The sequence below is a fragment of the Heterodontus francisci genome, chromosome 14, assembly GCF_036365525.1.
Source record: "Heterodontus francisci isolate sHetFra1 chromosome 14, sHetFra1.hap1, whole genome shotgun sequence".
Classification (NCBI taxonomy): Eukaryota; Metazoa; Chordata; class Chondrichthyes; order Heterodontiformes; family Heterodontidae; genus Heterodontus; species Heterodontus francisci.
Window position 1 is genome coordinate 37,778,014 of NC_090384.1, and position 12,562 is coordinate 37,790,575.

Below are 12,562 nucleotides of genomic sequence, written 5' to 3' on the forward strand. Positions count from 1 at the left end.
CTCCCTCAGTGCTGCATTGAAGTGGCAGCCTAGAATCATTACAGCCAGACTCAATGTTAGAGAGACTGAACATCTCCTGGACGGGGTCAGACAAACAAAGACTGAGTGAGAAATTTCTCATGTAGTCGATGTGGTCTCTGCTGAATTTCCTGAGATCGGGACATTTTTAGTTTAGGTCGTCACAATCACTCTTCTGCAGCATATATTTAATTTTGAATGCTGCTCGAGATTTCACTGCCTATCTCACCTACCTCCATTTGTTTGTTTCTTGGTTAAAAAAATTGGTGTTAAAATCCACAAAGCTTTTTTCCTATTAAAAAAAAATTGAATGCGTTTAAAATTTGTGCAAGCAAACTCCCACAAACAACAACGTGTTAATGTCATGCTTTTTTTTTTGCAGGTGTTAGATAAGGGATGAATATTGCCCAGGGGATACCAGGGAGAACGCTCCTGGTTTCTTCAAAATAGTGCTATGGGATCTTTTATGTTCACCTGAGAGTTCAGTCAGGGCCTTGGTTTAACATCTCATCTTAAAAACAGCACTTCGAGCAGTGCAGCACTCCCTCAGTATTGGGAATGTCAAAATAAATTTTGTACTCAAATTTCTGAAGTGGGACTTAAACCCACAAACTTCTGACTCAGAGACCAGAGTGCTACCAACTGATCCAAGGCATACCTGGGACATACAGTGCTGGAGAATTTTCAACATAGAGCGTTCTCTTTACACGTGCCCCCATCCTAAGATTTCAGGAAGAATTCACTATCATCCTGTCTTGTTTGCATTAATAACTGGAGCAGCATGCCCTATATTCACCCATGAAACTTTGCACTGACCAACATAAATAACAATATTTTAACATTTCAAATCTTAAGATTGGTTCTTTGGCAGGAAAGCAGGTTTGCAGTAGCAGAATAAAAGAACACAGCAAGCTCACTACCTGCATGTCCCGCTTGGTGATGAAGCCCTTCTCCTCTTTGTCACACAGCTGGAAGAGCTCACGGGCCTTTTCCAGCATCTCATGGCGGGTGCCGCATCCATTTGGATTTGGTCTGGCGTTCCTGATAGCCCCTCTAGCATTGGGATCCACTTCTCCCGCAAGCCACACATCAGCCGAAGTCTCACTCTTTCTGGACATCATATACTTGTTCCTCCAGCCCAGCTGACAGCAGAGAGCCCAGTGAGCACACCACTGTGAGGGACAACAAAAAGGTGCATCTGTTTGCATCATTCATTGAGGCTTCTGATATTAAGTAGCATCACTTAGCAACAGCCCACTTAGTGTTGTTCTGAAGGTTCTTCGAACATTGCAGTTAAATCAGTCTTTTTTTGTCTCCAACAGAGAAGGAAAAAAAGCACACATGGAGAAACATAAATACAGGTTTGTCAGGAAGAGGCAGAACAGGGTTAGGGAACTGGCAATCTGTATTCTATATCAAGGCAAGCCACACATTTAGGGATTTGGCAAATCAAGGAACATAGGAACAGAAGTAGGCAATTTAGCCCCTCAAGTCTGTTCCGCTGTACAGTTAGATCTTGGCTATCTGTCCCTTAACTCCATCTACCTGGCTCAGTTCCGTCTCAGTCCTTGCCCAACAAAAACCTATCAATCCTAGTTTTAACATTTTCAATTGACATAGACTTAACAGCTTTTTGTGAGAGAGAGTTCAAGATTTCCAGAACCCTTTATCTGAAGACATGTTTCCTGACATCACCCCTGAACAGCCCAATTTTGATTTTACAAGGTGATGCCTTAAAGAGACAGAAAGAAATGAGAAAATAGTTTTTTGCTCATACAGGCAAACCTGACAATCTATATGTTAGAACAAGGGCAAGCCACACAGTGCAAACAGAAAGGGTTGATGGACATCCAAAAAAGCATTTTTAGTGAACTTGATGTTAACACTCCCAAATGTTGACATGAGTGAAGCTAAGTTGCTTAATCAATGCAATATTGTTCTGCAAGTACATTCAGTCACCAATTTTAAAGACTGAAAGGGCACAACAAATGGCTCACAATATATAATCCCAGCTGGGTGCCACAGTTTTAGTGTCAGACTCACGCATCAAATCTAAACATCAGGTCCAATAAACAAACATACTATCAGTCAGTCAATCACCAACACAGAGAACCAGATCTCTCAGTGGCTCCATAGGTAAATGCATAAACTAGGAACGCCCAGATTCATTCCCTGGGATGTAATGCTGAGTTAGCCAATCACAGCCAGGATGCAGAGTGTGCATCAAAACTGGCTTCACCATATCAAGCTGGAGAGGAAGTGAAGAGGAATGGGCTGGACACATCAGCGGGGATTCCTGCTCCTGATAATTATCCAGTCAGCCCACCTAAAAATGTGCACGTGAGATGCCCAACGTTTTGAACAGTCTACCCACACTCACTAGCTAGGCTGATCCATTTGAAAGAGACAATAGGGTTAAGACAGCTGTGGATCTGTATCCTGGCAAGGAGTCAGTGGATTCAGGGGGAAAAGAAGGAGAACTCCATCTGTGGAGCAAGCAAGCCTTTAAGCTACGAGTGAGGGAAGCAAGAAAAGAGACAGATGATATAACTGCCACCAGAACTGATATGGAGCAGATGGAAGAGAAATTATAGAAATTGATGAAGGAAGGGCAGTGGATGTTGTCTACATGGACTTCAGTAAAGCCTTTGACAAGGTCCCTCATGGCATACCGGTACAAAAGGTGAAGTCACACGGGATCAGAGGTGAGCTGGCAAGATGGATACAGAACTGGCTCTGTCATAGAAGACAGAGGGTAGCAGTAGAAGGGTGCTTTTCTGAATGGAGGGCTGTGACTAGTGGTGTTCCGCAGGGATCAGTGCTGGGACCTTTGCTGTTTGTAGTATATATAAATGATTTGGAGGAAAATGTAGCTGGTCTGATTAGTAAGTTTGCGGACGACACAAAGGCTGGTGGAGTTGCGGATAGTGATGAGGATTGTCAGAGGATACAGCAGGATATAGATCAGTTGGAGACTTGGGTGGAGAAATGGCAGATGGAGTTTAATCCGGACAAATGTGAGGTAATGCATTTTGGAAGATCTAATACAGGTGGGAAGTACACAGTAAATGGCAGAACCCTTAGAAGTATTGACAGGCAGAGAGATCTGGGCGTACAAGTCCACAGGTCACTGAAAGAGGCAACGCAGGTGGATAAGATAGTCAAGAAGGCATACGGCATGCTTGCCTTCATCGGTCGGGGCATAGAGTATAAAAATAGGCAAGTCATGCTGCAGCTGTACAGAACCTTAGTTAGGCCACACTTGGAATATTGAAGGATGTGGAGGCTTTGGAGAGGGTACAGAAGAGGTTTACCAGGATATTACCTGGTCTGGAGGGTATTAGCTATGAGGAGAGGTTGGATAAACTCGGATTGTTTTCACTGGAACGATGGAGGTGGAGGGGCGACATGATAGAGGTTTACAAAGTTATGAGTGGCATGGACAGAGTGGATAGTCAGAAGCTTTTTCTCAGGGTGGAAGAGTCAGTTACTAGGGGACATAGGTTTAAGGTGCAAGGGGCAAAGTTGAGAGGGGATGTGCGAGGCAAGCTTTTTTACACAGAGGGTGGTGTGTGCCTGGAACTTGCTGCTGTGGGAGGTGGTGGAAGCAGGTACGATAGCGAACCTTAGAACCTTAGGATGTACGAGGCATCTTGACAAATACATGAATAGGATGGGAATAGAGGGATATGGACCCCGGAAGTGCAGAAGGTTTCAGTTTAGACAGGCATCAAGATCGGCGCAGGCTTGGAGGGCCGAATGGCCTGTTCCTGTGCTGTACTGTTCTTTGTTCTTTGATTCACTGAACGAGGTTTGAAGGATGTATCTGAAGGGTGAGCATGATAGAGGGAGAGAGAAAAAGGGAGAGAGGAAAAGAAAGGGAAACACGGATAGAGAATTTGCATAATTTATGACCTCGAACATATCAAATCACTTTACAACCAATGAAGTACTTTTTGAACTGTCATCACTGTTGTATGTAGGGAACATGGTAAATTTGCACATAGCAAGCACCTACAAACAGCAATAAAATAATAATCAAGGACACCAGGGAGAAGTCCCCTGTTCTTCTTTGAAATAAAATTATAAAATCGTTTCTGTCCATCTGAGAGGGGTTGGGATATTTCCTTGAATACCACTCCAGTAGTGTGACATGTTAGCCTAACCAAATTGTGCGTACCTTTAATAGTAAAAATTAAAAAGGAATAATAATTTTAAAAAACGAAGAAATAGTTGTGAATCCAAACACCACAGAAAATTAAGTTTTCACTTACCTGTTGTGTATATTGGGCTAGATTTTGCAGGAGGCAGTTGATGGTGAATTCTCAGCATTCACCATTGTTACCCCTCTGGAATTGACCACAATATAAAAACATAGAAAATAGGAGTAGGCCATTCGGCCCTTCGAGCCTGCTCTGCCATTCATTATGATCATGGCTGATCATCCAACTCAGTAACCTGTTCCTGCTTTCGCCCCATATCCTTTGATCCCTTTAAACCCAAAAGCTATATCTAACTCCTTCTTGAAAACATACAATGTTTTGGCCTCAACTGCTTTCTGTGCTAGCGAATTCCACAGGTTCACCACTCTCTGGGTGAAGATATTTCACCTCATCTCAGTCCTGAATGGTTTACCCCATATCCTTAGACTATGACCCCTGGTTCTGGACTCCCCCACCATCGGGAACATCCTTCCTGCATCTACCCTGTCAAGTCCTGTGAGAATTTTACAGGTTTCTATGAGATCCCCCCCTCACACTTCCGAACTCCAGCGAATATATTCCTAACCAACTCAATCTCTCCTCATATGTCAGTCCCACCATCCCAGGAATCAGTCTGGTAAACCTTCGCTGCACTCCCTCTATAGCAAGAACATCCTTCCTCAGATAAGGAGACCAAAACCACGCACAATATTCCAGGTGTGGCCTCACCTGTATAATTGCAGCAAGACATCCCTGCTCCTGTACTCGAAACATCTCACTATGAAGGCCAACATACCATTTGCCTTTTCTACCGCCTGTTGGACCTGCATGCTTACCTTCAGCGACTGGTCTACGAGAACACCCAGGTCTCGGTGCATATTCCCCTCTCTCGGTTTATAGCTGTTCAGATAATAATCTGCCTTCCTGTTTTTGCTACCAAAGTGGATAACCTCACATTTATCCATATTATACTGCATCTGCCATGCATTTGCCCACTCACTCAACTTGTCCAAATCACCCTGAAGCCTCTCTGCATCCTCCTCACAACTCACCCTCCCACCAAGTTTTGTGTCATCTGCAAATTTGGAGATATTACATTTAGGTCCCTCATCTAAATCATCAATATATATTGTGAATAGCTGGGGTCCTAGCACCGATCCTTGCAGTACCCCACTAGTCACTGCCTGCCATTCGGAAAAAGACCCGTTTATCCCTACTCTTTGTTTCCTGTCTGCCAACCAATTTTCTATCCATCGCAATACACTACCCCCAATCCCATGCGCTTTAATTTTACACGCTAATTTCTTATGTAGGACTTTGTCGAAAGCCTTCTGAAAATCCAAATAAACCACATCCACTGGCTCCCCCTCATCAACTCTACTAGTTACATCCTTGAAGAATTCTAATAGATTTGTCACGCATGATTTCCCTTTCGTAAATCCATGCTGACTCTGTCCGATTCTACCACTGTTCTCTAAGTGCTCTGCTATAAAATCTTTGATAATGGACTCTAGAATTTTCCCCACTACCAACGTCAGGCTGACTTGTCTATAATTCCCTGCTTTCTCTCTACCTCCCTTTTTAAATAGTGGGGTTACATTAGCTGCCCTCCAATCTGTAGGAACTGTTCCAGAGTCTATAGAATCTTGGAAGATGACCACCAATGCATCCACTATTTCTAGGGCCACTTCCTTAACTACTCTGGGATGCAGACCATCAGGCCCTGGGGATTTATCGGCCTTCAATCCCATCAATTTCCCCAACACCATTTCTCTGCTAATACTGATTTCCTTCAATTCTTCTCTCTCACTAAACCCTGTGCTCCCCAACATTTCTGGTATGATATTTCTGTCCTCTTTTGTGAAGACAGAACCAAAGTATGCATTTAGTTGGTCAGCCATTTCTTTGTTCCCCATAATAAATTCCCCTGTTTCTGACTGTAAGGGACTTACATTTGTCTTCATTAATCTTTTTCTCTTCACATACCTATAGAAACTTTTACAGTCAGTTTTTATGTTCCCCGCAAGCTTGCTCTCGTACTCTATTTTCCCCTTCTTAATCAATCCCTTGGTCCTCCTTTGCTGAATTCTAAACTGCTCCCAATCCTTAGATCTGTTGTTTTTTCTGCCGAATTTATACGCCTCTTCCTTGGATCTAATGCTATCTCTAATTTCCCTCATAAGCCATGGTTTGGCTACCTTTCCCGTTTTGCTTTTGCGCCAGACAGGAATAAACAATTGTTGCAGCTCATCCATGCGCTCTTTGAATGTTTGCCATTGACTTTCCACCATCGTCCCTTTAAGTAACATTTCCCAATCCATCATAGCCAACTCGTGCCTCATACCTTCGTGGTTTCCTTTACTAAGATTCAGAACCCAAGTCACAGAATCAACTACGTCACTCTCCAGCTTGATGAAGAACTCTATCCTATTATGTTAGTCGCTCATCCCCAAGGGGTCTCGCACAACTGGATTGTCAGTTATTCCTCTCTCATTACACAATACCCAGTCTAGGATGGCCTGTTCTCTCGTTGGTTCCTCAACGTATTGGTCCAGAAAACCATCCCGTATACACTCCAAGAATTCCTCCTCTACGGTATTGTGACTAATTTAATTTGTCCAATCTATATGCAGATTAAAGCCACCCATAATTACAGATGTTCCTTTATCGCATGCATCTCTAATTTCCTATTTAATGCCATTCCCAACATCACCACTACAGTTTGGGGGTCTATATACGAACCCCACTAACGTTTTTTGCCCCTTAGTGTTTTTCAGCTCTACCCATACAGATTCCACATCATCAGAGCTAATATCTTTCCTCATTATTGCATTAATTTCCTCCTTAACCAGTAATGCAACTCCACCGCCTTTTGCTTTTTGTCTGTCCTTCCTAATTACTGAATACCCCTGGATGTTCGGGCATGTGCAGATTTGCACGGAAATCCTGCATTCTGTCACTCAGGGCTCCAACACACTGTGGCTACACCATCGTCGGCAATCACTGAAATCAGTGAGAATTTCAACTTTCCTGCCCCCTCATTGCTCTTTAAAACCACATATAAAGTTACAGAGTGTTCAATCAGATGTAACTGGGTTTTTAAAAACGGCAATGATCAAAAGAATTTGATGAACAACAGAACTGGCATTGAAAAAGAGATATAACCGTGGAGTGCTGTTAAATGATTAATTAGTAGATTTTTTGAGCTAATTTTAATAATTCTTTGAAGTTTTTTTCTGAATATTTTAGCTTCTACCTTTACCCCATGTGTATTTCCCAATCTTTAACTTGGTCCATGTAAAACGTTTTAAAGTGATTTTATTTTCATGCTTTTAGTTTCCTGGTTGGATGTCTGTGAAAATGTTTATGGCTACTTGAACAGTCTGATAGCATTATCCAGCTCTATGCTGGGAATGCCAAGTAATGAACACTGCAGTCAGCTGCAGTACCACAGTGATAGAAGTGAAATTCCCGCTAGATAGATTGTTAGATCACTTAGCGAGACTTACTTTGGGATCAGCGGCAACACGCTTGCTTTGCTGCTGACTGCAAACTGAGCCATTTTGCTTTTTCATTCTCCCTATATCCTGATTTCTGCTGTCATTTTGGGTTTAGGCCAACAATGTGACACGGGAATCATAGGTCAGTGCTTAAGCACCAAATCTCCACTTTTATCACTTTGATACTTGGCGTGGCCCTTCCTTGTAAGGATAATAATCCAGCTTCGACCATAGTCTTTGAGAAAGAAATGTGAAGTGCTCCCAAACACATTCAAATAATGCCAAAGCGAGTGAAAGGACAATGGCAGCTGGCACAGGGATATAAGAGACAGTCATGTCAAAATAACCATCATACACATCATCCAAAAATATTTACTGATTTTACTAAGAAATATAAATGAACAGTTTGATAACCCAAACACCATCCTCTCTTGAGGTGTTCCTACAAAAATACCATGGATGAAGCTTTGAAAATGTTTAGTGGTGCTTAAGTTAGGGAGTTGATATCAACGACAGATAAAAATCTCCCAATTGGCAAACCTTTGTGGTAGAAGCCATTAAAATCATTCAGTAATTCAAATCTAAAACAAAGCCATTAAAACAAAGTTATGCATGGACAAACACTGAATATAAAGTGAAATACTTTGCTACATTGTGCTCCTGTCTGCCTGCAGTTCAGCTGTGAGTGACTATTTTCTGGGCTACATATTAACTAAGATTCATAATAGCTAATCTCTTTTTCCTTCACAAAAGGAATCGGTAGCTTTGTACCACTTCTGTATCGTAAGTTGTTTTGAGAAAACAGAACAAAACTACTTTGTGAGGAAAACCAAGTCAGAATGGTTACACCAAAAATTAGTCTGCAATTCCTAAAGTAATTTATTTTAATTACTTGCTCCCGGGAGGGGGATGCACACTGCCAAAGCCACAGTTATTGTCCGTTCCTTGGTGTCCTGAGAAGGTGATGATGGGCTATTCCTTGAAGTACTGCAGCCCTTGTTGCGATGGTGCACCTAAAATGATATTGCCTGATAATATTTAATTCATTACCATCTCTACCATACCTGCTCACAATGCTTTCCATTTCTAAACCAAATACATAGAAACTGGCGGATAGGCATTCTGTATGCTATTCGTGATGCTGATCACAAACCACCTCACAACCTTCTTGCTCATGAGCTACTTAGCCCATTTAAGATATAAATCGCATCCAAGGTTTCTTTATTGCACATCCTATGCCAAAACAAATATTAAAGCTGGATAATGTTGAATATTATGGAGATTTTTTTAAGATTCTAAGGCAACCATATTAGTGCAGCCCTTGAATATTGCAAACATGCTAAGGAAATCTCTAAACAACAACTGATTTGTCAGTATAATGGCTACAGGTGACACAACACAGATTTATTTTTAATTGCTATTTTTTTCTTGGATTGTGGGCAACACAAACAATGCAGTATTTATTGGACATCCTTAGTGGCCCTGAGGGCATTAAGAGACAATCATCTGGTATGAGACTGGAAGTCTAGCTGAATGTCATGAATGAATCAATTGGCTTTTCACAATAATCCAACAACTTGCATTACCATTTTTGCCAGATTTATTGATTTCAATTTCACAAGTTGTCATGGTGGGTTTTGAATTTTGACATCCCAGTTGCTTGTCAGTACCATAACCACTGGGCTACAAAGATGTCTTATGGATTCAGTCCTGGTCACACAAATCCATTCTCCCAGAGTGTAAAATGTGCTGTCATTTAAAAGGGAAGAATTACAGCTAGTTTCTACATAATCTAAGCAGTGCATCATTGTTATGAACACTGAACCTTGTAACATGATTATGTTTTATAAATTGTGATTTTTAAAAGTGCAAGATGAAGTCCAGAAGGTCAGGTGACCTCACATCCACTCCCCGAAAAGGACAAGACAGATTACCAGGACAACAGAGAACATAGACCAAAGACTTTCTTTTGGAAAACAGAGAATGCACAGCTAACGCCTGAAGAACAATGGGTTTCACCCTCCCAGACTTTTGGATCGTACAACAAGGAGTCAGTATTTCATAAGATGCAAATGGACCAGGCAGCTGGTAACACCTGGGAACAATGGAAGGCCCATGTGGTTCTATAAAACCTGACTTCTGGACTCTGCATAGTGGAACAGTACAATAAGCTATTGATTTTTGAGTCCAGAAAAATTCAACAGATTTTCTGAAGGCAAACAGTCTGTAAGAAAGGAAGACAACCAACCAGCAGTGGCCGCTCGAGAGAGCGGGAACACCTGCTCTCAGAAGCCGGATACAGCAAAAGGTTGCAAAGATCTGTTTCGAAAGTTGAAGCTTGCAAAGAAGTAGAAGACCAGCAGAATCACCAGGAAACACCTTATTTGTGGACATCCAGGTTGGAAATATTCAGAGAAGTGAACAAAGAGGACATTGATCTTTTGAAAAGGTCTGGGAAACCAACACTTTGCGACTGGGATGAGTTTGGGACTTTTACCCGCAAAGGATTTTGCCATCAAAAAGGACTGTGTAATGTATAAGTGTGGTGTGATGTTTTCAAGTATTTTAGTAAGAAAATATCTTTCTTTGTAATTGGGGTATCAGCTACTTGCAAAGTACTATTCAGTTAATTGTGGATTTCTTTTAGTTTAATTAGATTTAGATTAGATTAGATTAGATTAGAGATACAGCACTGAAACAGGCCCTTCGGCCCACCGAGTCTGTGCCGACCATCAACCACCCATTTATACTAATCCTACACTAATCCCATATTCCTACCAAACATCCCCACCTGTCCCTATATTTCCCTACCACCTACCTATACTAGTGACAATTTATAATGGCCAATTTACCTACCAACCTGCAAGTTTTTTGGCTTGTGGGAGGAAACCGGAGCACCCGGAGAAAACCCACGCAGACACAGGGAGAACTTGCAAACTCCACACAGGCAGTACCCAGAATCGAACCCGGGTCTCTGGAGCTGTGAGGCTGCAGTGCTAACCACTGCGCCACTATGCCGCCCACAGTGGTTGTTCTAAAAGGCTTAAAACATGAATTCTTGCTGTGTAATTCTAGAAATTGGTCTCGGGGTTCATATCTCATATTTTTCATGTTAACAGTCTCACCGAGGCTGGAAATTGGAGCTCGTTCAGCATTTGAATTCAGAGGCTATAAAATGGAATTTACTAGAATTTAAATGCACCCAACAAACAAGATTTGGCAATTACTTTTGCTACTTTCATAAGGAAAAGTCAGCATGTTTACTTTTAATGCTCAAGCCTTTGTGGAGAGAGAAGATTTGCCTCTCAATAATTTAACACCATTAACAGTGAATGTGTTAAAGGCTGCAGCAGAGCAAGTGGGGGTTAGTTTGAAATCAAAAGCTAAAAAGGCAGAAATTGTTGAAGTGTTGGCTCGACATTTTAACCTTGAGGAAGAAAAGTGTGATCCTGGTAGCTCTCAGATTGAAGTCGCTAGAATTCAGTTACAAATGAGGCAACTGGTAAATGAGGCAAAACTGAAGCATTTGCATCCAACCTCAGCCAGAAGTGCCGAGTGGATGATCCATCTCAACCTCCTCCTGAGGTCCCCAGCATCACAGATGCCCGTCTTCAACCAATCCGATTCACTCCACATGATATCAAGAAATGACTGAAGGCACTGGATTCTGCAAAAGCTGTGGGCCCTGACAATATTCCAACCTGTGCTCCAGAACTAGCCGCATCCCTAGCCAAGCTGTTCCAGTACGGCTATAACACTGGCATCTACCCGGCAATGTGGAAAATTGCCCGGGTATGGCCTGTCCACAAAAAGCAGGACAAATCCAACCGGGCCAATTACCACCCTGTCAACCTACTCTCAATCATCAGCAAAGTGATGGAAAGGGTCGTTGACAGTGCTATCAAGTGGCACTTGCTGAGCAATAACCTGCTCACTGACACTTAATTTGGGTTCCGCCAGGACCACTCAGTTCCTGACCTCATTACAGCCTGATTCAAACATGGACAAAAGAGCTGAACTCCAGAAGTGAGGTGAGAGTGACTGCCATTGACATCAAGGCAGCATTTGACCAAGTATAGCATCAAAGAGCCCGAGCAAAACTGGAGTCAATGGGAATCAGGGGGAAAACTCTCCGCTGGCTAGAGTCAAATCTAGCACAAAGGAAGATGGTTATGGTTACTGGAGGTCAATCATCTCATTCCCAGGACATCACTACAGGAGTTCCTGAGGGTAGTGTCCTAGGCCCCAGCTCCTTCCATCCATCATAAGGTCAGGAGTGGGGATGTTGGCCGGTAATTGCACAATATTCAGCACCATTCGCATCTCTTCAAATACTGAAGCAATCCGTGTCCAGATGCAGCAAGACCTGAACAACATTCAGGCTTGGGCTGATAAGTGGCAAATAACATTTGTGCCACACAAGTGCCAGGCAATGACCATCTCAAACAAGAGAGAACCTAACCATCTCCCCTTGATGCTCAATGGCATTACCCCACTATCAACACCCTGGGATTTGCCACTGACCAGAACTGGACCAGCTACAAATACTGTGGCAACAAGAGCAGGTCAGAGGCTGGGAATTCTGCAGCGAGTAACTCACCTCCTGACTCCCCAATGTCTGTCCACCATCCACAAGGCACAAGTCAGCAGTGTGATGGAATACTCTCCATTTGCCTGGATGGATGCAGCTCCAACAACACTCAAGAAGCTCGACACCATCCAGGACAAAACAGCCCGCTTGATTGGCACCCCATCCACCACCTTCAACATTCACTCCCTTCACTACTGACGTACAGTGGCAGCAGTGTGTACCATCTACAAGACACACTGCAGCAACTCAAC

The 12,562-nt window shown here is 42.7% G+C and overlaps 1 protein-coding gene across 4 annotated transcripts in view; it reads right to left on the reverse strand.

The window, feature by feature from the left end:
* Positions 1–12,562, reverse strand: part of cracr2b (calcium release activated channel regulator 2B) — a 211,833-nt gene that overhangs the window by 138,440 nt on the left and 60,831 nt on the right. For 3 of the 4 annotated variants that reach the window (XM_068046019.1, XM_068046020.1, XM_068046021.1), the window contains exon 2: positions 939–1,190. The exons of the other annotated variant lie outside the window; for it this stretch is intronic. In XM_068046019.1, coding sequence (XP_067902120.1) covers positions 939–1,190 — 252 coding nt within the window. The remainder of the gene's footprint in view (positions 1–938; positions 1,191–12,562) is intronic. 4 annotated transcript variants of the gene reach the window in all.